General features: G+C 42.9%; 2 protein-coding genes and 1 long non-coding RNA gene across 7 annotated transcripts; 1 reads left to right on the top strand and 2 right to left on the bottom strand.

Annotated features, from left to right (window-relative positions):
- The first annotated feature begins 1,588 nt into the window (after positions 1-1,588).
- On the top strand, positions 1,589-11,163 carry LOC111500661 (uncharacterized). 3 transcript variants are annotated; one of them, XR_013094759.1, is made up of 4 exons: positions 1,589-1,648; positions 2,882-3,009; positions 4,863-5,059; positions 10,607-11,163. It is a non-coding gene; the product is annotated as an uncharacterized LOC111500661 (long non-coding RNA). The 3 variants fall into 3 exon arrangements; XR_002721198.3 differs by lacking the exons at positions 1,589-1,648; positions 2,882-3,009 and adding an exon at positions 4,407-4,680; XR_013094758.1 differs by lacking the exons at positions 1,589-1,648; positions 2,882-3,009 and having other exon boundaries at positions 4,407-5,059.
- On the bottom strand, positions 11,034-12,782 carry LOC106674504 (adenosine receptor A3). Its single transcript, XM_023152901.3, has 3 exons — positions 12,345-12,782; positions 11,792-12,255; positions 11,034-11,667 (listed from the first exon to the last, which is right to left on the bottom strand). Exons 1-3 carry the CDS (start codon positions 12,680-12,682, stop codon positions 11,495-11,497), a joined length of 975 nt encoding a protein of 324 aa, XP_023008669.3. The 5' UTR covers positions 12,683-12,782; the 3' UTR covers positions 11,034-11,494.
- Positions 12,783-14,339: 1,557 nt separating this feature from the next.
- LOC101481766 (uncharacterized) lies at positions 14,340-18,980 on the bottom strand. 3 transcript variants are annotated; one of them, XM_023152904.3, is made up of 6 exons: positions 18,892-18,980; positions 16,332-16,366; positions 15,445-15,652; positions 15,233-15,339; positions 14,864-15,011; positions 14,340-14,647 (listed from the first exon to the last, which is right to left on the bottom strand). In XM_023152904.3, the coding sequence occupies exons 2-6, from the start codon at positions 16,350-16,352 to the stop codon at positions 14,340-14,342; spliced, it is 792 nt and encodes a 263-aa protein (XP_023008672.1). In that variant the 5' UTR covers positions 16,353-16,366; positions 18,892-18,980. The 3 variants fall into 3 exon arrangements, with proteins under 3 accessions (XP_023008672.1, XP_076734379.1, XP_076734380.1); XM_076878264.1 differs by lacking the exon at positions 18,892-18,980 and adding an exon at positions 16,555-16,768; XM_076878265.1 differs by lacking the exon at positions 18,892-18,980 and having other exon boundaries at positions 16,332-16,768.
- Between the last annotated feature and the right edge of the window lie 4,377 nt (positions 18,981-23,357).

Below are 23,357 nucleotides of genomic sequence, written 5' to 3'. Positions count from 1 at the left end.
CTCCAACCTTTTTTGCGCCCTACAATATTTTCACGGACCGGCCTTTAAGGTGTCGCGGATAAATGAGGGAGGGGCTAATAATCGGCTCAGTCATTTTTAATGATCGTTGAAAGCCCAGATCGTAATCGTGATTAAAATTCGATTAATTGAGCAGCCCTAGTCAGTTGCATTGACCAAAGAAATAAGTGGCAAATTGTGGGTTTGTTTTGTTTTTAATTAGCCCTCTGATTTTAGGAAACGCATGAATATGCTTGATCTTTTAGTTGTAGATGAATTAGGAAGAATGGCATTACCAGAAATCTGATGGCAAAAATCTAAGATTTCAAAACCGATCTGGATGATTTGTGCAAGTCACAGTGACTGAGAAACATTTGGTGCTTGGTGATAGACATCAGAGAGAAAACTACACAGCAGCAGTAAGATTCTTTTTTAAAACATTGGCTGAATTTTCCTGGTTTAATTTTGACATGTGCAAACATGTCTGCATCTCAGCCTGCCTTTACAAAGTGCTATCCTTTCCCAGTGAGGACTCCGGCTGAAGTGGAGATCAGGTATTTCATTTTTCACTGAGCTTTTAGAAACACTTCAGAGTGACTGAGCAGAAAGGTGGAGGTATAAAATTCAAAACAAAAGGGATAGCTATTATGAACTTTGAAGAGGTTCTCCATTTTTTAAAAGATTATATTTTCTATTCTGTTACTGCAAGTAGGCTAAATAGCCAGTCACAACCTGTTTGCCTTGCTGCCATTTGACAAGCTGCACACAAGTAGCATGCCACCAGTAGTTTCTTCCCTTGGGCTTTGACATTACTAACCTAATGCAATGACTAAATTATTTATGTTTCATTTTCATTCATTTTATTATTTCATTTTTTGTCATTGCTTTTGTGTTGCATGTTTTTAATTAAATTATCTTGAATAAGCCTCTCTCTCTCTTATCCTTCAATACTCATCCACACTCAGAGTGCTGGAGGCTAGATTATTCCGGATTGTAGGAAACACTTGATAATGGAAACTTTCTTGAATGGCAGGAAATGCACAATGCAATTTTGAATGCATCTACCCTGGAAACTATTCAAGCTAATCTAACCAAGCAAGTTTTGGTAAGTTTTACATGTATTATTCCTCATACTAACTTTTACTCACCTTCTAAAGCCATTGTGTGCTGCATAGGAACGGACCTTTAGAAATCCCTCCCCCACACACCGTTACTATTAACACTATTAATGAAATATACAGTTCTGTTTATCTAAGCTAAAACATGCAATATCGTCCTGTAAGAAAAATAAAAATCAGAAAATTAAGTGGTCCACAATGATACATCTTCAGCCAAAGAGTGTATGCATTTACCCCCTTTTACCACTAGATGGAGCGCCACATCAATCTCCATTGAACAAAGTACAAAAAAACGGTACTTTGACCACAGTCAGTGAGCTGCTCGTGTTTGTTGAGATGCTCTTTTATACAAATTAACCTCACGCTTACGTTTTTTATTTACTATTTCCTATTTTAACTGCTGGGTTACACCTGCTCATATAGGCCCACATGTCCAGCCCCTTTGGCGACCCCTTTCATCCCTATATAAGTTACAGTCAGGCTACAAGCTAGTGGGGCTAGCCTCTGTTTCTCTCCTCTAGAGTCTCCCACAGGTGAGCGCAAACTTTATCTGTCATTTTAGGAAACGTGAACTTTTATTTTGGCGTTTTTTAAATTTATTTATTTATTTTGTTTAAAAATTTCTGTGTTTAAAATGCTCTTCAACATCTAGTTTAATAAGGAGCTACTGGAGAAGCTACATTTAGTTTTTAGAGATAAGTTAGCTGAAGGTGACTCAATGTTGCGCTAAGGTCACGGACTGTAGACCAGCATTCAATAAACATTTACAGTATTTCACATTTCATAATCAGTAGCTAAGTTTATCCTTACACATAATAGAAGAGGGAATGTAATAATTCTGAGGCTAAGGCCTCTTAAATCTACTCTTCATGTTGATTTATGATTTATGTTTTTTTGAGCAGCTATATATAACATGTTTTACTTAAGTTAACCCTATTTGTTAAATGTCGAGATTTAAATATGATTTTGTATTTTCTTATGTAGATCAGAAAAAATTAATAAATATCTATTTAAATTTTTTTAACCTATATTAAGAGAAGATACTTAACCTGTAAATAAGCCTGACCTGTTATAAAGTATATAGTAAGTAGTAAAGCACAATATAAGTTCATTTTTTAATTGATTAGGATACAGTTTATGAGTAAATACATCAGCATTAGAAGTATCGGTGTGTGTGATCTTGCACGAAAACCAAGGTGAGTAAATCAGTAACAGTGTAACTTGTCAGTCTTGTGTGTGTGTCTGTGTGTGTGTCTGCCTAGACTTTGAAACAGGGCCCATTTACACAGGTTATGTGTTTTGAATTAATGCAAATATTTGGCAGGTAGAGGTTTTTGTGTGCTACAGTAAATATAACTGTGCATGCAAGCACCCGAGTTGCTCAGGTTATTGATACCAGGAGAAATAAAGCGGGCGGCGTGTCCTTGTGTGAACTGGGTGTGAACACCAAAACACACAGTTATCAAATTCAGCTGGCAGAGCCAGTTAAAGGCAGGCAAACATCACAATGTGCCTTTTGAAAATACACACGGCGGCTCACACAGTGATTAGCACGTAGTTTACTTATTATCCGCTGGATTATGCTTTACTGAAAACTGGTGGCAAATGTTGACAAAATGCCCCACGGTGCTTTCTTCCTTTATGGATTAGTGTGAAGTGTGTGTAAGAAAAACCTGCTGTGCATTTAGAGTGCATCTGTATCTACAACTTTACAGTGCCGTCTAGCTGTGACTATATTTGTCCTCCCTTCCTTTTCTCTCTTGCAGGGGGACAGGAGAGTCGAGAGTTGGAGGGCTGCCAAAAGAGGCCGGCCCGCCTCGCAGCTGAAACTTTTACAAGCCAAGCAGGAAGACACACGGAGAGCGATCGAAGAAGAAAAGGAGGAAAAGAAAAAGTGAGAAAGACATCTGAGCTCCTTTCTCTCGATCTTTCTGTCTCGCGTCTCTGTGTCTGCCTTCTGCCCGTCTCTCCTTTTCTTTTCTTCTTCCTTGTTAAAGCCATACTGTATTTGCCCGCCTTTGTTGGCAGGGGGTAAATGTAGGGCTTGAGGACAGGGCGGGAGGGAAGTAATGGAGGGGTGTGGGGACTTTGAGTTCAGAGAGTTCAGCTGAGGAGAGAAATAAATTCATAAACAACAAAGGAGACGTGACGTCAGGGTTGAGGGGCTGTCCAACCTGCTGCCTGAATCTGAGCCTCCATAGAAGAACCGGATTCTTCACACCACGTGTGTGTGTGCGTGCGTGTGTACAGTATGAACGTGTGTGTATGTGTGTGTGCGTCCATTGTCCTGTCTTTGAGAAAAAACTTGTGGTGTTCAAGCAGAGAAGCTGGGCTATTGTGGTCTGCTTTGTGTCCGCAGTTGGTGTTTGAAGACTGAGAGAAGCCTCTGGTAATGTGTGTGTTGGTATCTGTTTGGCCAGTCAGAGGACTCCGCCGCTATTATTACAGCAGCTGCGACAACGAATTAGGCGTTTCACTCGAAACAAGCTTTGCTTTTTGTCTGTAATTGGTTGCTTGAATCGAATGGTAGAAGAGTGTTCCTGGGTTTTTTTAGAGTTACACTCAGTATTTTCAAAATGACATCAGCTCGGAGGTGAGTGCTGATTGGTTGGCTCGGCTTGGGATACCCGCTTCAGCACCAATGATTGGCCCGCAAGCTGGCTACAGAGAAGGTCGGCCATTAATGAGCAGATGGATTTATGTTTTCTCTCCTAATGATTGAGGTCATCTAGAGGCGACAGCTCGCTGATCCAAGATCTGCATTGGTGTTGAACTATCATGCTCGGGTGAGAAAGCAAAGGGAAACCTGGGAAGGATGCCAAAGGCAGGGGGGGAAAGTATCCACCCTCCCTGCTCATTGATTCATTTAGCTGAACTCTCTCAAAGCCCTCCCTCTCACGAGGGCTGATATTATCCCCAATGGAGGGAGAGAGGACGGATTGAGGGGAGACGCAAAGAAAAACGGGCAGAACAGAGATGTCAAAAAAGACAGGAAGTCTGCCAGGAATCCTTTTTCTGGTGAGAGAACTTGAAAAACAAAAGTCCAACAGCGTATATAAGAAATCTCAAGCCAGTTTGAGCTTCTTTAAAAAAAATCTATTGACTGTATGAACATGGTGAGATGCAACAATATGGCAGAAGTGTCGGGATCTGCTTGTCTCTCTCGCCATCTGTCTGTTGCTGCAGGATAGTATGAGTGGGGTATGTGGACAGAGGTGCGTTTTGGATATTGGATAATAAAGGTGTACGTTAGCCGATACCGGACTGTTTTGTGTCGCCGCGTCGGCTCACGACACTTGACGTTTCTTCTCGTACTTTGTTTCCTTGTCTTTCTGTGGCACACTCTCAGTCTTAACTCTTTTCTCGGACTCCTCCTCTTTCTGTTCCTTCTCTCGCTACAGCATGTCACTCCCTTCCTCTTTCTGTGTCTCTGCACCCCCCACCTCCTCCCGTCCTTCTCTCTCCTTCCCTCTTGGCAGCGGTGCCAAAGTGGGCTGGCAGACCGAGGCAAACACAGCACAGGGCAGAGCAGAGGGTGATCCAAAGGCTGGTGATTTGATTATGTGTATGTCTGTGTTCTTAACTCCTCTGTTGTTGGCGTCTTCTCGTGTTTGACTCTGTTTTGGTTATACGCCACTGACAGTAATGCAAGTCTACTGCTGGTCTGTTTTGGACCTCTTTGCTGTTGGTGTGTTTGATATTGTCGTTTGTGTGTGTATGTATTTTCTTTTCGCGTGTGTGTCACAGTGGCTGTGTGTGAGCAGACGTCCCTCTGTCACCTCGTGTACGGACAGACGCACTCACGCCAGTAGGAGGGGATTGTGGGAAGGGGGTGTAGCTCTCAGAGGGTGTGCTCTACTCCTCTCTTTTCCCTTCTTCCCGCCATCACGGCCCTCTTCTCCGTCAGTCGTCCGGCCCAGCCCGCCGCTCACTACAGGCTTCAGGTATTTCCCTTTTTTTAATCCTGTGACACCTTTTCCCTGCAGTCTGTCTCCCCGAGTTCCTCTCGCCCTGTTCTCTGTCCTTTATCGTGGTCTTTCTCCTAAACGTTGTCTGTTGTTATCGGTTGCCACGCCGCACTCTCCTCGGCGCCATTTTGGCTCAATGTACATGACAGGAGAAACTTTTCTAGAGCTCAGAGGGACACTGCGACTCCCTGCTGACAGTCTTCTTTCCCCTGGTGTCTCTATCTCTTTCTGTCTTAACCTGAACCCCTCTTTGCCGCAGGACAGCAGGCTCTGACGGGGGGGTCAACAGTATTTTCTGTGGTTTTCTGTATTGAACAGGTGTCTCTGTGGAGACTGGTAGGAGGGACGACAGGCCTTCTTGGTTACTCACTGACCTCAGAGGGTTGTGTGGCTTGAGAATGGTTGTAAGCTTCAGGTTAGTGTAAGTATAGGTGCTAACCAGTGTTGAAGAGCTGTTATGGGACGAGTGAGGCACAAATCTCTTATCATCCGGGGCCATGGCGATAGAGATAATATAAGGACAATATTTACTTCCTTTGTTTCTAGCCACTGTAAAAAGTCTGATATATGGCAGAAGTTTCACAGAAACATGTTTGCTGGTGCAGTTGTGTGTCCAGTTTTATGCTTTTTCAGTCTAGAGTTGTGTCTGTTTGCCAAAAGGTAGCTGCTACAACACTGCGTCATTAACATCTTTATATACTTTACATTTCAGAGGAAGCTTTGGGCAGAAATGAAACTGACGATGCTGTAAAGAAAAAGGTTTTTTCAGTAGTGAGACGAATGTTTTGTTTTATTTGGTTTTGTTGTTGTTGTTGTTTTTTGACACGCCACATGAGAAGAAGAAATTTAAAGATGAGCGGTAGCATTTGTGTGACTGGTGTGTATTTAGGCAACATGTAAAACTGTCGTATATAAGGGTAATTGTGATTACAGCTGTATGTCAGAGACCAGAACACTGCACTTGAATTAGACAAGCGACTGTGCATATTGACCAAGAGCCGTTGCAATAATTTAACCAAATTTAGTTGGTCAGATATTACATTGAAATATCTGCTTACTGTACATGTAATTAGGAACCTAACTGGACAACTTTATGCCAGAGCTGCATATTGCATCTAAATATGGGTTGGTGTTAAAATGGCGCCTTCATGCCACGTGTAAACAGTGAACACCATCAGACCTTTTCATCATACCCCTCACAATTAGCGGCTATGCTATTCTGTCAAGTCTCTATTTTTTCTGATTGCTTATCTTTCGCATAAAGTGGCAAATGGCTGCATAACAAAAGTAAACTAGTTTTTTGTTTGTTTGTTTTTTGGATTTTTTGCATATCAAAATGTGGTACTAAAGAAAGACAAACGTTAAGAGGAAAAAGGGCTTGAAAAAATATAGAGATCAAAAGTTACAGAGATAGAAAGAGAGGTAGGAGTGGGAGTGCTCTTTCCCCGCCCCTCTCGTATCCTCAGATGAACTTATCGTGTTGCCTCATAATGCTTCTGAGTTTTTCTCCTAGAGGCAGTCAGGCTTACTTCCTTCATTCAGCCTCGACATAGCTGATTGGTTGATATCTTGGCTGACCGACCGCGGTTTGGAGCGAAGCAACAGGAAGTTTCTCTTCTCATGCAGGAAGCTGCAGCTGTTTCGTCCTGACATACACTGCTTTGCACTTTTGCACGCATTCTCTTTGTGTGCATGTGCACAAATATGCACATGCACACGCGCACACATGCACTGGCTTTGAAAGGGCATACCTTTCCAAGTGTTTGTGATTATATGCTGTATACGTGCATGCTTGTGTACAGTCTGCACCGTGTGGCATTTGTAAATGCTCTAACATGTGGGCGTGTAGCGACATGCAAGGCCAGGATTCTGAGCTATCAGAAACATTTGAAACCATGGTAACCACACATCTCATTAGCACATTAGCAAAAGCATAGACAAGTGGAGATGAGAGGACAGAGAAAGTAGATGGAGAGGAGGAAAGCGACCTTTCTTCATTCGGAGATTTTAGAGACACACACTAGTCATTCGACTACTTGGAGGACTGTCCACACAGCCCAAGCCTGCAGATTGGCTGTTTGGCCTGTCAGCCATAGCTCCTTGTCTATATGTGTATCTATGGGTCAGGTTGTTGTTGGAAGCTGATAGTCAGCACAGTGACTCCCATATGCTCTTGGCGTATCTGGGTCATATATCTTTTCCTCAAACAAACTGTCCAGCATGTTTATCCAGCGCTCAGGCTGACTCATGTCAGTTCAGCATTTGTCTGTGCAGCCATCTACTGCACAAAACCAAAACACTGATCGCAAAAGCCTGGAAGCCTTTTTATTTAATTACCATTCATCTAATCAAGATCAACTGAGCTCCTTTAATGCCCACAGTTTGAGCAACTGTGCTGTGTTGTCTGTACCAGTGTACGGTTGTGTTAGTACACACATATGGCAGCATATCTCTGCATACATGCGAGCGTGAGCTGTGTGTTGTGCCTAGCTAATGAGGATATACAGAACATCAGAGCGGGCACCATGCCAAGTGGGATGGTAGAGGCTCAGTGCTCCTTCGTCCTCTAATGCAGGACGTTCCTGAGAGAGTGGGAGGATGAAAGCTTGTGTGATAAAGTCACCATGGTGCTTTTAAGAGGATCAGTAAGAATGGACGTGAGTTAGACAAGCAGTCAGTCGGGGAATTCTTCACTCTGCCATCTATTGTGGCTTACTTCCTCCATCAACGCCACCGCTCCTCCCCCTCTTTAACCACCACCTCCACCTCCTTACTCCCCTTATTGAAATTCTGCCTGGCACACAGACTCTGTCCATTCTTGGCACAAAGCTCAGAGAGCGAAAGAGAGAGAAACACACAAGAACCTGTACCAATGGTGTGGTGCCCCGTCCGTTGTGTCTGTGCCAAACATTCATTCTGTCTCGCGGACCGAGGGACCAGGCGAGCCAATAGGTGTTTTCCTGCCTCTGCTTCCTGCGATAATCTGCTCCAATTTTGAGGACTTTTGTTGGCAACTGGGTATGCTGCGAGTGTTCTGAGATTCGATAATTAACCCGCGTGTTTACGTTGTTTGCATCGGACAAGGAATAAATCGCCCGGTGGGGACAAAGTCTGAATCCTCCCGTCAGTGGAGGAGAGGAGCTAAGGCTGGTTTCCATTATATTCTTAATCCTTTTTTTCACGTGGGTTTCTGTTTGTTTTAATGTGGAGACGTGAAGTTTGTAAAACCTGGTTCCCTTTGCTCGCCGTTTTAATGGCGTTTGCTCTTTGTTTGACATCGACATGTTTAGAAAGAAAGAAGAGAGGACAAAATGAGTGGGCACGGCGTGGTCAATATGTCCATTAAAACATTAAACCATCCATTCTGATTTTAGTCTGCGGTCCACAAAAGTCCACTTTGGCTTCTTTCTAAAAACACAATGAAGGCAAAGTGTTTCTTAAAAAGGCCTCCCAGTTTAGTAACTGGTATAAAAAGACTTGATGTTGAAATTTTATTCTGTGGGCTTTATAGAGAAAAGTGATGCCAAAGAGCTCAAACTGTCAGAGGCTTTTGGAAACCTCGAAATACACGTGTGACTGTCACCCAGAGAAGGATGACAAGGCCGAAGCAGGAAATCGCCTCCAGAAAAACACATCCTGGTTGGTCACAGCAGAGTCGTGTTATCAGAGGGTACGAGTGGACAAGGCCCACGTTTCTTGGCTTACACTGAAACCGCCGCTGTGAATTTACAAACATTCAGCCGTGATTCTGCTGTGACAGATGCACAGTCTGTCTGATAGGCAGATGGGATTAGCTCAGAAGGCCAGATTTCTCCAAGTTCCTCCAGCTGCCCCGCAGACGAGAGCTGCGTTTATTTTCAAGAAAAAGTTATCGGGCCAGCCGGGACATACGTACCTGCTGTAAGCGCCACGGAAAATATCTGCGCCCGGCACGTGACTGACCGCGTCGACTCCGGTTTTGCACAATTAACCCAGAAAGCACAGAACTCCCCACCAGCATTTATTGTGTGCATGTTTTCCTACTCGGATGTCTTGTTAAATCTTCGTTAACTTGACCCATTTCTCCGAGAGCACTGTGTCGTATCAGCCTCGTCCTCCGAACGCGGCTGCAGTCGGGGGACGTTTCTTGGCGACTAAGCAGAGCCCATAGATCTGTCACTGGCGTGGTGACAGAGTCGGGCGTCACGCCAGCGCACCCCCACCCATTCTGTCTGTCTGGTCTTCTGTAGTCAGTCTAGCAGGGTCTACTGCATGCTAACTATAGGCTGGTCTGGACCAAGTCTCAGGGGTCGTGGCTGTATGCTAATTTATGCAGGCGGTGTACCTTCTAACCTCATCTCTGTTAGTCTGAGGCCCCGGCCTGCCGTTTGTCTGCCACTCATTAACCCCGCAGTTACTGGCATGTCAACCTGATGTGCACGGAGCTAATCTTTATCTCATGTTTAGCAATAGTTTAACTGGTAATGGCTGAAGGAGAAGCAACGACTTCCCAAATGAATCAAACTTTAACAGAGCAAAATGCCTGCCCGCTCTGTGAGGGTGCTACTGAAACATTACACGGACAGAAACATGCTGCACGCGGTCGTGGCTTCGTCCAGCTGCCTGATAAGTAAAGTTAGAGTTTCCCTCTCGCTCCGTGATAGAGTGTCGTCTGGCTCTTTTGGCTTCGCCTTAGTGTTGGCACAGGACTGACTCTCCATCACTCCTGATAGAACAGCTGTGCTTTCTTCATCACGATGCAGCAAGCTCACGAAAAACCTAAAAGGTAGACCCTTACAGTGTTTTAAAGCAGACCTAAAATGGCCGATGTGCAAGACGCCATTTTGTGTTTCGTTGTTGTGTTTTGGGGGGCAGAATCCCAGCTTTGTATTCAATGAGAGGCAGCTGGTGGAAGCCATATTTGCAGGCATCTGTGTGTGTACCTCCGTCTGAGGAGCAGCAGCCAGCCTGCACAGGGATAGCCGCTGCAATGAGCTCAGTTTTTGGCGAAAACGGAGGATTCCTGGCACAGAATCGAGCAGCTCGCTTTTTTTCTCTCTTTCGATCACATGCCAGAGTCTCAGGAAGCCAGTGAGTTGTTTGTTGGGCTTTCACACATTAGTGCTCTCACTTTCCGTCGTCCACTCACCGTTAAAATGATTTGCCTCTGATTTATTTTAGCGGAACGTGTTTCTTAAAGACGTTACAGAAAAACGGGGTCGATCGTGAGGATCTTCTTTTGTTTAGAAGCGATAAATGTTTCTCCAAATCTTGGCAGTTGAAGACTTGTTGGCGTGAGGCGTGAGCACTTTCACTCGTGACGTTGAGCCGTACCTATTTTAAACCAAATAAAACAGACACGGAGAACAAAAGCAAAAATGCAACGAGGCTGCTTTTTGCAGAGGTTGAATTTCAACACGTCACTCGAAGATATTGTGAAAAATGTAACTTTTAAAAGTACACGAGAATAAAACTTGAATAACCAGATGATTTCAGTGAGTTAGTTAATATTATTGAGCGCTTTCTTTCTTTGTGCCGTTGCAGGAAGGATACCTTTGCGGATCTTCGATGTTGAAGCAACGTGGATGCTGTCCTTGGAGCTGAGGTAGTAGATTGAATAGTTGTGGGGTTGTGTAACCTCTTTTTTAAATAACTATACAATCTACTGTCTTTCCCAAGAGACAGCCGAGTCAGCCGCTCGCCGACTGCCGTCTCCAAGCAAAAACACGAGCTTTCAGCAGTCTTATTCTTGTTTTCACGCCGAGCAGGTAAATAGGCCCAACATTTTTAGAAAGGTGAACCTGGGGTGTGTTTGACTTGGGCTCTGACAGGGTGAGGTAGTAGGTTGTATAGTTTGGTGGGTGGGACTGCACCCTGCTCAGGTGATAACTATACAGTCTATTGCCTTCCCTGAGGAGCTCGCTGCACACTGAGGAACATACAACACATGCTCATGGCTCAAGTATGACGTTTATTGCCAGATATAATAAAAAAGGAGGAGGAAGACACGCAGCATGATTAGTGTTGAATTGACTGGAAGTGTTAACTTATGTGCTTTTAAAAGATGTACATTTTAATAAAGTCACATTTGTCTTAAATAAGTTGTCCAAAAATCAGTGAATGGCAGCTTGAAATTATTTGTCACACACTGCAGTTGTGATTGTCGTCGAACAGGAGCTGTGCCGATGGTTAGTGTGTGCCGCCCTCTAGTGGAGACACAGGAAATTGCTATCTGTAGAATAAAGTTTGCACAAATATCCATAAATGGAAATTACACTCAACTGGCTTCTTTCCCCAGTCTATGTGATTCGCTTTAATAAAGCTTTACATGATGGTTGAACACAGACTCTATGAGCAGATACAAACTTCCTGACAAAGTCCAAAAGGCCCCTTATTGGAGACTGCTTTTCCATCTTTATCCAGATGTGTATGTTAATGGCTCAGCTGCATGTTAATGATCTGCGAACCTGCTTTTTCCCGATGGCAACAGTTTAACCACGCAAGGAAGCGCCTCCATAATTGACCGTAGGCCTGCTGGATCTTTGGAATGCGACAGGCATAGATCACAGGGTTGACTGCTGAGTTGGCGTGAGACAGGAGAATACCTGGAACATTTGGATTGGCTAGTGTTACATTTCACAGCAAGTGGTGTTAATGAGTCACATGCTCTCGAATATTTAACAACCAGCTGCAAACTGCGTAAGGGCTAGAAAAAGTACTGTCACCTGCCTGTATAGAGCGTTCCCTGTGTGACAGCCTGAGGGCCTTGAAACAACAGCAGACAGTTCATCAGGTGGAGAGGAATCCAGCAGCCAGCAAACAAGATGAGGACGAGAGCCAGGGAGCAGGCCAGCCTCTTCTCCCTGAGCAGAGAGGCCCGGGACTGAGGGCAGCTGTCCTTTAGATGTCCCTGTAGGCTCCAAAAGATTCGAGTGTAGAGGAGGGTCATGACCAGCAGGGGTGCCATGACACATCCGAGAAAGTTGAAGTAGACCATGAAAGGGAGGGAGATAACTGAGAGGAAAGTGCACGGCGGACGGATGAAAGAAGTGGAAGATGTGTTGGTAGAATCAGATGCTGGGGAGGAGTAATTGTGCCAGCCGAATAGAGGAGTGAAGCCAAGGAGACATGAAAGCATCCAGCAAACAGACACGCCGATCCATGTGTGCCTTTGTGTGGCCAAGGCTTTGTATCTGAAAGAGGGATAAAGCACAATAAAAGGGAAAACCTGAAAATATCACAGTGTTCACTCACAAAACAGGAGACCCAGAGTTCACCTCACCTGAGTGGTGTGTGCAACCGCAGGTATCGGTCCACAGCAATTGCTAGCAGTGACAGCACAGATGCCTGCGTCAACACCAGCACAACACAGCTGAGAAGCAGGCACAACTCGGGGATTAGACTCACCCAGCCATCCAATAATACTGCAAGGGGCACAGCGGCCACACCCACAAGGAAGTCAGCCACTGCCAAGGACACGAGGAAGCAGAATGTTGGTTCCCGAAGGGAATCCCGGATACCGAAACACACAGCACACATCACCAACACGTTACCAAAGCAACATGCTGCAGCAATAAGCACTTCCAGTACTGTGTAGGCCACCCAGCTCCATTCAGCCATTAGAGCAAGACAACCAGAAGCTGTTACGAATGACAGAACGAGTTTCCTCGAAGGCAGCTGAGTAACATCCAACACATTCGATGGTTTGTCTCTTGTTGCTTTTCGCTTCAATTTAGCAACAAAGGCACTGAGCTGACACTTTTTATATGCGAACATGCATGCGCTTGTACGTGCACGAACAACAGGCATGCACTCCATGGAGACGCCATCTGTATTTCATCAGTAAGTGAAGAGCCTTTCCCTACTCCCAATAATGTAAATGTGGCTTTTCCACAAAAGGGGTGTGTTTCGTGCTGTGGGGGGTGAAGGAAAGTTGGAGTTGCAGCAAGATGACATTTAAAAGTTCTGTTACGACAAGTCCAAGTAGAGATGTGTCCTCAGCAACACGTATCAAATGAATCAAAAGCGAAAGCTTTCATGCAAACAAAAGTCCCATAAAGACAAAGGTTTTTAATGACATATAATGGTTATGTTTATTACCTGACTGAATTTCTATTACAGTTGCATTTTACTCTGAGCCTTACAGCTTAAGGATAAAAATCACTAGTCTTTACTAGTGGAGAGAATGATCTACAAGAGTAGATCTTAGTTTTGACTGTTAAATTTTAAGCCACGAGGTACTTGGTAACCGCAGTAAAGGAAACGTGGATTTCAGGAAAAGGTAGAATTTCTTTTCTGCCTTTCTTTTGGAATGAAAGTATCGAAACAGGTCAAAATCATACAGAAATACAATACATGATACACCAATGAGTCACTTTTACTACCTGACATTGCAAATGTGGCACGAAGAAACTACTGGAACAAAACCTGTGAGTGTGTTCTATAAATCAAGTACTAGTACAATAGTACAATAGGTACTATTGTTTATTTAACTTGGGATTGACACTCAGTTTGGCAGCTTTATAGAAAAAAAAGTCTACTTCTCATCAAAGTTAGGGTGTGTATCTGTGTGTGCTCGCTTCTGTGTGTGCAAACTCTTTAGATGTTACTGATTAACACGTCTGTTTTTAGTGGCGGTTTTTCCCTGCATGCTCACTTTGCATACAATTTTGGCTGTGGGTGCAGGTCTGTCCGTCCATGTCTGTGTTTATTTGAGCCACATGCACTGTACGGGTTATCTTTAGCATTTTACACACACACACAAGCATATAGTCAGATGTTCAAAAATATGTGCAGATTTATTTTATCATAAAAAAGACATTTTTGACACAAACAGATCATGTTTTCTTAACCAAAATGAAGAAGATGATTGTAAACTGTATCTGCTAAATATCTGCGATACAGAATCACACACAAAGAAGAGAAATATGCTACTTTTATTTGAAGGATTTAAGTTCTACTTATAAAGTAGATGTTCTACAATAACCTTTTCGATTTACATGATAAAAGCCAGATCACCTCTCCCACCTAGCCTGTACCTGAAGTTTGCATTTACAGTTCTTCCCCTCACACTGAATACAATGTGGGTCTGTATGTATAACTGACTCTGAGCTACGGTGCATCCGCTTCTGGCTTTCAAATACTCAGTATTCATTTGTTATTCAAAATGCCACAGAACTATAATAAGCAGACACGAGATTCATGGGACACCCAAAGTGATTTCCCTTGACATCCTTTGTCCTTATTCTATTTCTATGCTAACATAGACTCATTGTTTCTACTTTGTATTTGAGTCTCCCTGTAGACATTTTAGCGTCTTCTCATCAAAGCGGTAAGTGAGCTTCCGTTTAACTTTGTGAATCTCGCCTGTGCGAGAGTAGTTCCTTAGAGCCCGTGCCATCTTCTGGTACGTCATGGGCTTGCGATTCCCCTTTCGCCGACCCCACAGCTGGGCCAGGCTCTCCTTGTTTTGGGAAGAGAACTGAAATGTGCCAGAGGAGGACTGGACCCACCAGATGCAGCTACGCATCGATGGCGTCTGAAGCATCTCAAACAGGAACTGGAACAGCCGCTCCTTCCTCTTTCCTTAGGAGGAAAAAGGGGATGTAAATACAAATATGAGGTAACACTGTCTCATATGTGCGTGCATGAAAACAGAATGCTGTGTGGGAGACGTTTGGTATTTGTAGGCTGTTGAGAGTTTTAGTTCTTACACACATGTTCAAATGTGGTTCTGTCTATGTCTGTGTGTGTGTGTGTGTGTGTGTGTGTGTGTGTGTGTGTGTGTGTGTGCCACTCTACCTGACAGTGGTGCAAGAGGCAGGGGATCTCTGTCCTTCCTGCTCCCTGTGTCAGAGGATGGTGACGGCGAATCCTGGTACTGGGAGCTACTGGACTGGGAATCTGAGTCAATGTATCCAGATGCCTCATCGGAATATGCTATGTGTCCCTGTGGTGAACACACACACACACACACACACACACACACACACACACGCACACACACACACACAGACAAAAACGTGTAACTATCTTTATAAATCATATACAACACCAATGAAATGGCTCATGTTAGTCTAAATTCTACTTCGAGTTGATCGTGCCTCTCACACAGTATGAAAAAGATAATTAAGGCTAAATTTACCAGGAAGTTGAGGTTCTTGAACTTACCCACTGGTTGTCATGGGGACTAGGCCAGGCTTGGGGCTGCTGTCTGTATTCCTCACTGTGAGAGCCACAGTGCCACTCATAAGCATGCTGACCTGACCAACTATTCTCTATAGAGAAACACAAAAGAGATACATGTAGAAATAATCCACAGACACACTCTGGCATCTCTCTTATCTTCCCCCCCCGGCCATCATTACCATCATGACACTAACCTATAATTCTGCTGCCTTGGTGGGAGTGTATATGTTGCCCCATTGAGGTCAGAGGTGATGCAGGCGTGTGTGCAGGCTGGACCTCCAGTGAATGCTCCTGCAGGTACTCCTCGATGACTTCCAGGTCAACCTCAGGGCAGGAGGAAGGAGCCACTCCACTCCAGGCTCCCCTGCCTCCACTTAGCTTGAGTTCGGTTGCATAAGCCATCTGACACACACACGGCAGGACATAATGAACATTTGCATTTGTTGTATCTATTGTCAGTGATAGCCTGAGGCGTTACTATGACACATAACACCCATTTTGTTTTGTTTTCTTTCTTTCTTCTCATGAAGCCCATTGATGTTCTGTTGTGTGCCACTGTTGTGCTGTGATGCACACAGTGAATGATTTTGCTATCTGAAGATCACTGACGGACACATTCATCAATTTTGAATGAGCCTCGTTCTGTTTAGAGCCCTAAAAAAGGAGCACAGCTCATTGTTATAATAGGATTAATTTAAATAGCACACATTTGCAAAACTTAATCTCGCACCAATGAAATGAATTTGATCCTAGCTCTGTGCTGAAGGGTTTGTGTTTTGGATAAGAGCCGAGGAACAACACTGCAAGCATGTGTATTTTAGTTTGACTGGCAAATTTATGCAAGTGTTTGTGTTTTCACGGCCACAGATAACATGCAGGTAACCGTACCATATGGCTTAGCTTTTCATAGCCCATTTTCCAGTAGCCTTTTACCCTCAGTCTATACATAGATGACATGGTAATATTTAAGACCACATTGTCACTCAGATCCAGTTATAAATATATAAATATGCCTTTCCTTCCTTCACACAATGCCCAACAAAAAATAGAGAAAGTATCAAAAAAATCTGATCAAACTCACCGTCTCCATTTCTGTCAGCATACCAAAAGGATGATCTGGAAAGAGAAGACGACCTCATCAGTTGAGCCAGTGGTCAAAACTTTGTCAAACATGAACTGAGAAGTGAAAGAAGCCGTCACACATAAACTCAACAGCACTTCTCTAACTTATCAGACACCATCATATGAAAAGAAACGACAAAAAAGCTGACTTGAGCGAATAAGCACAGCAAAGATCGACGTACCCGTCGAAGGCGCACTCCTGCGTGTGGTGCAGTAAAGTAATATCCTCAGGCATTAAAAGGCGGAGATGTCAGAATGTGAATGCTCACCTGTGTGATGTTCCACCTGGATGTCATCTCTCTTATACTCTATCCACACATGCCCTCCTCCCCCTCTCATTGGCCAGTGAGGGCTGTCAAAAGGGGGGAGTGGTTTATTTTGCCTATCTATTGTCTCTTCATACAATGTAATTTTTACGTTAGTATTATCCAAAGTGCTACTGTACAGTCACTGGTTTTATAATTGTTTTCAGATGTACAGACGTTTAAATGTCAGCAATAAAGTTTGTCCTGTTTTTGGAGATTGTCAGTGTTTCACATTTTAAGGGAGTCAAAGCCTGCGGTGTGCCTGTGGTTTCTTATCATTTCATTTGGCACAGACGAGGTGCCATGGAGGACAATAATGTGGCCATATTATTTTGATTTTATATTTCTGTTGAGGTCAAACATGAAACTCATATGAGTAGGTTAAAAAATATGATCTGATATATATATATATGATAAATATGATGAGTGATGGGTATTTTACACATTATATTTGTTGCAGAAAAACAGATTCTCTAGAGCACAGTAACATGTAGATGTAAGTACATCTAAGGATATTTAGACATTTGTACTGTACCCTAATTTCAGAACTATGACTCACATTAAAACTTATTTGCAGACGTTTTGTATTTACAGCATTCGTTATGTTAAAACTGGGCATTTGCATAAAATCAAGTGAGAGAAGAGTGAAGGCATGCTCTCTATGCAAGGTCCGTCTCCAGGACTACTTAAAAAAAATCTAATCCTAACTAGGAAAAATAATCCTCGGGAATATCATACTTCCAATGCCTAAATGCCAGGATTTAATTATCAATGCTTGGAGTTAAAAAGAGTAAAAAATTCTTAAAACACTTAAAAGACTTTATCCTCAGGACAATGCAGTTAAGGTAAAATGTGCTGTAAAAGTAAAATGTTACAACTCATCTGTGTCACAGATAATCCGCTGGTTTCACTTAACCACAAAGTTGTAACTGTAACTGTAATCTGAAATTATTTGTCATCACAGTGATAATGAATGCTCCTACACAATGACATTGTTCTTCATAAACCATTGCAGGGAAGCAAACAGCGGCAGGCATTACATCACCCCGCAGGTTTAGAAAACAGCGTCATTCATAGGTGGCTTTTGATGTGCGCTGCATTGTGGCTGCTTCCTTTTTTGTGCTGTTTTTGTTGTGTGTGTGTTTTTTTTAAATTTCAGGCGTAGATTCCTGGACGCAACATGTGTTGTAGCGCAACATGTGCTTTCTTTCGCACGATGTATATAGGAGAGGGATTTCCCCAAAGCTTTTTTTTGATCTGTGACAACAAACCTGTCAACCTCTTAGAGTCTGCTGCGTGCACTGTCAGGTTCGCTACAACAGTCTGAGTGGTCAAACGAACCAAGTTAAGAGTAGATAATATTAAAGCAGATAGTGCCTTTATTCCAATGCTATTTTGTGTGTGTGTCTGTGTGTTTAACCTGTGTTCATTTGAGGTCCCGCAAACAGTCCAGTAGGACACGAAACTCTTTTTCTAGTGGCGAGTAAACAGGAGTGTCAGCGATTCTTTATGTTAACCAAATGTTAAACTGATGAACTTTTTACAGTGTAGTTCTGCAAGGCATGCTGGGACATGATGAGCATCTACATCCAAAAAAAGCACGAAGCAAAGCAGCAAACTGTGTTATCAAAGGCCACTGACTCATGATAAGCACTGTCGTAACAAATCCAGCCGATTGCCTGCTTGGATGAATGATATATGGTGCATATGAAGCCGTAGAAGCAGTGGGTATCAGCACGATAAAAACACCGGGAATCTGGACAATAACTTTATAGCGTGTCATCGATCTGTGTACATGTTCAGTACACTGAAATATTACCACAGGCACATTCCCTGTAAATGATCAGGGTACACAGGGATCATGGTGATTGAGGGTCATTATGTCATAGCAAACACTTGGTTGGCTTTCAGAGTCAGAAACGTCTTAACTAAAGATATCTGCAGTCAGATGTTTCTGCTGCTTAAATCCAGAGCGATGGTCCAACACCAGGGGTGTCAAACAGTCCTCGAGGGAGCTCTTTACACGCGTCCCTGCTGCAGCACACTGAATAAAATTAGGGCATTAGCCAGACTGCAGAACTTGACTGCTTGCTGATGTGGCCATTCAGCCATTGATTCCTGTTACAGCATCTCATGAGTGAATGAACATAAACATAAACATGCAATAAAAGTACTTTTAGAAGTACATTTTTCCAAACACTTACATTTACTTACATTTATTTAGATTTACTTGAGTATTGTTAGGGGTCGCCACCTCAGCATGCAGTCAAGTTCTATAGTTTTGCTAATGACCTGTTTATTTTATTCAGGTGTGTTGCAGCAGGGACACGTGCATGTTTTAAATTAATAGTGAATCAGTCCAGAAAAACCTGTCCAGCAAGGGGGAGCCATATCTTCCTTGAAAGATCAGCAGTATTTCTCGTACCTAACGCATGTGATCCCAATTTTTTTTAACTCTCAGGATGCTGACAGTATATTCCATATTATATTAAAGTACAACCAAGTGAGAAAGAAACGACAGAGTAGGCTGTGGTCTTTATAATGAAGAAGGATATATGAGGAATATTTGCTTACAGATCCCATGACCAGTATCATAATATCATAATTCTTTTTTTATGAACCTTCAGTTTCAGGAGGTCTCAGTTACACAAATACCATAGTAAGGATTGTTGCATGAAACTGATACCTACCTACCTACCTACCTACCTACCTATCTATCTATCTATCTATCTATCTATCTATCTATCTCACAAAAAAGTTTTCCATTATATGTAAGAGTTCATGTACCAATTAAAACAAACTTTCATGCAATTTCCTAAAAAGATAAAATAACCAGGTAATTGTATTTTTTATAAGGTCAAAGTTCATCTCAGGAGGGGCGCACACTGATTCAGTTTTACTCAGCTATACTCTCATCAATCAACCAAATGATTGATGAGAGTATAACTTATACCTGTGACACTTTTATTTTTCCACGTTTCATGTGTTTGGCAGCTGCACCCTGAGATAAATGCTTAGAGTTTAAGTCAGTTAAAGTCAGAAATGCAGGTTTTCAGGCACTCAAATAATCGAGCTGAGAGGAAAACAAGCTGCCTAATTGTTGACAGATGTTGCATCATTTTTATACAAAAAAACCACCCATGTCTTCATACAAAATTTGAAATTACAGCAACAACCAAAAACAAAAAAAAACAGCTTGCAGATTCGGGGGGTTGCTTTGCAACATGTGGTCAACATATGAAAGTCTATATTTCACTCAGAGACACAAACCAAGTAATTTTGATGCCAAAAGCTAAAGAAGGAAAGAAAAGGAAAAGTCAGCTGTACAGATTTGAAAGTGTTCTGTTGTAGCTCTTGGCACAAAGAGCAGATAAGAGCAATCGCCAGGTCAGATTTGCTTTACCCCGTCTGCATCCATAACATTGCACAAATGTGTGTTAAAGACGTGTCAGCATCCACAGTAGTACCAAGACATTACTGCTATCTGCAAGAACAGTTGTGCAAAAGTGTTGAATGAAATGTTTAAGGTTAGAAATAGTTGTAGCTGCAGTTGTAGGAATGATTCTTTGTCAAAATACCCACAAGAGCTTCACAAAAGGACTTGATAAACGTGTTCGGAAAAACCCTCAGCATTCAGTGTTACAGCTGACGGTTAGGGTTCTTAGAGGGCAGTCTGCACCTGGAGCATTCAGGCAAGGCGATAAGGCCAGAGAGACATTGGACCCTTGCACTCAGTAACACACACACACACACACACACACACACACACACACACACACACACACACACACACACACGCACACACTTGCACAGGTGGGTGAAATCTAAGAATTATTGCTTTACTAGAAAATGTAGGTGTTACAATTTGTGTTTTTGGACCTGAAATGTGTTACAGGAAACTGGAGTGGGAAAGCTAAATACGATGTGGCAATCCATCAATGTGCTCAAGAATTTACATCCAGGGGAGTCGTGCTTTAATCAGGGAATCGTTTCAAGAAGTGTTCGAGGCCAAACAAACTTAATTGATTACTTTTTCCTATCTCAAGAAGGCAGGTTAACCATCACTAGATTTATCTGCTGCACATAATCTTCTCCACTTTCCTAATTTCTTGGAAGTCAAAAAGATGATGATGACATTTTGCTGCTGTTGACATGCGTTTTCATATATTTCCCTGTTTCTTTCGTTGCTGTGCATTTGTAACGGTGTCCATGCGTGCGCGAGCGATTTAATCAACTAACCGCACTACGTCTGAGTCACTTGATGTTTAACGGTCAAAGAATAGCAGGTGAATTGTAAAACTGGCTTATGAATGCATGTGTATACACACACGCACACAAACACACATTCAACCACTTAATGACCATTAGTGTGCGAGGCCTTGAAGCAAAGGGGCTGTGTGCATGTCTGTGTGTGTGTGTGTGTCCAGGTGTAATAGGTTTACAGTTACAGCCAAACCCCTTAGATTAGTGAGCATACGCAAATCACCTTTACTCATGCAGGTTACTGGGAATTTCCCCAACGTCTACCCAAAAGTGTGTGTGTGCCAAGACATTAGTGACAGTGGGTGTTTTTTTCACAGTAGCAATCTTTCAGTGAACAAACACTAAACATAAACATGCGCTGAGTATGAGAGATGCTCACGATTTATTTACTGAAATCTAGCTGCTTCACAGGCATAAACACAAAAATCGTATTGTTTGATTTAAATGGTTTCATTTGTGTCGGACTAAACGTCTACCTAATAATGATTTGTGTCATCTGTAGTTAGGGAGCAACAGTTTGTTTTTTAAATTCTGCCTCGTGTTCACACCCATGGGCAGGGCCCTGAGTGTAGCCAGGTGATTCCAGTGAACAGTCTGGCAGGTGAGCAGGCAGGTGGACACCATGGTGTTGACATACTAACTGTGTATGAGAGACACTGGAAAGTATGCAAAACTTGAGGTTGATTCCTCTCTCACACACACACATACACACACCCCACCCAACACCATCACCTCCTCCACCTTTCAATTCGTTTCACACACTGTTGTCTGTCACTCTTGCGTTCTTGGTTAACACAAAGACAAAAGCTTTTTATTTATGTATTTCAGACGTTTCTGACAATCACTTGCGATTGTTTTGCCCAGATGTAGTTCATTATAACCACCTTGCAGCACGCAACTAAACGCATGCAGTTTGCAAATGGTCACCAGCAGTGCGGTGGTCAGATGGTGCAGAGGACAACATGCATTACTCATGTGGGAACGCTGGAGATAAGGAGAGGGATTGGGAACTCATGGAACTTTGCATTCCCACGGAAGATTGTTTGTGTCCTCCAGTAGGCCATCCGACAATCTGCGGTCTCAATAAACACTCATAAACCATCACACAGACACGCACACAACCCCACTGGCCTTATCGCAATAACACATAAACTCAAGTGTGAAGACGGTACATAAATCATCTGCTTTCACAGCCAGATAAGCACGGGCAAAGAAAGCTAGAGCGGGAGCGTAAAAGTTTTTATCACGCTCTGAAGATAAAGAAAAACATCTACACAAAATGTTCCAAAGAACACAATAAAGAGCCTGATGGTGTTTGATGAGCTATTCTGAAAGCAGCCCCTGTTGCACAGAGCAAAGCCCACACACTTCACACTTGGCGAAGCCATTCATATTGTCTCCGTGCTCAGTGTTCTCCTGCAGGAGGCCCACACCTCCACAGCTGTCACAAGGGCAGGGGAGGCGAAACAATAGCTGTCTTTTCTTTCCCTCCCTGAACTTGTCGCCTCATTTGCAAAAAGAATCACATGTAGCATCTGCCTCTTGCCATGTTTAGACTGTGCATGCATCTTCCAAAATATGGTGCCGTCTGATGTTTCATATTAAATACCATTAATACCATGTTTTTGTGAGTCCTTGGCTTCAGATCATGACGTGACATCAAAAATATTCGGTGTAGTTTGTTTTCCAGGTTTAAAGCCTTTTTGGCTTTAAACCGATTATTCCTAAGTGAGGAGGAAAGTATAGAACGTGATATTCCTGCAAATTCCTAGTCTGCTTATCCTGAGTTAGGTGTTTGAAGAATTACTCATACTGCCACCACTCCTGTTACCTTCTTTCTTCTTCACTGGACCAGAAGGATGTGTGTCCAAAGTCCATGCGCTAATGCTGTTGGGAATTTTTTTTTCTTGGCCCTCTTTTAATAACTACCAATCAATCATGGTTTCAGTGTCACAGGTGAACGTATGACTCTCTTTATGACCATAATTTACCATCTTCTGGTTATTTCCAGCCTCTCAAACTGGTTTCACAATGTGACAGCTCAGTGCACTTCAATGAACACTTTAGTCACCAGATCTGAATCCATTGTCTTTGTATGTGGCAGCATGTTAAGCATGCATGTGAAAAATCTGCACAAATTATGCAACGCTACCAAGTCAGCAGAATCTTAAAAGAAAAAACATCTCGAGATAAAGAAAGAGGAATAAAACACAAGTTACATCTTGGAAAAGAATCCAAAATTTCCAAAAGGGACGTGTTGAAACAACAGTCTCGACACTTTTATTCGATTAAGATTAAATCCATGGAAACAACATCCAGCTGGGTTTTTCTGCTGTGATTTCTGCACCTTTAGGACTGCCCAGTGGAGTCAGGATAATTGAGTCAGCATGCATGTACTGTACTCAGAAATCATGCAA

This window comes from Maylandia zebra, linkage group LG20 (genome assembly GCF_041146795.1).
Source record: "Maylandia zebra isolate NMK-2024a linkage group LG20, Mzebra_GT3a, whole genome shotgun sequence".
Classification (NCBI taxonomy): domain Eukaryota; kingdom Metazoa; phylum Chordata; class Actinopteri; order Cichliformes; family Cichlidae; genus Maylandia; species Maylandia zebra.
This window is presented reverse-complemented; position numbering and strand designations above follow the sequence as displayed.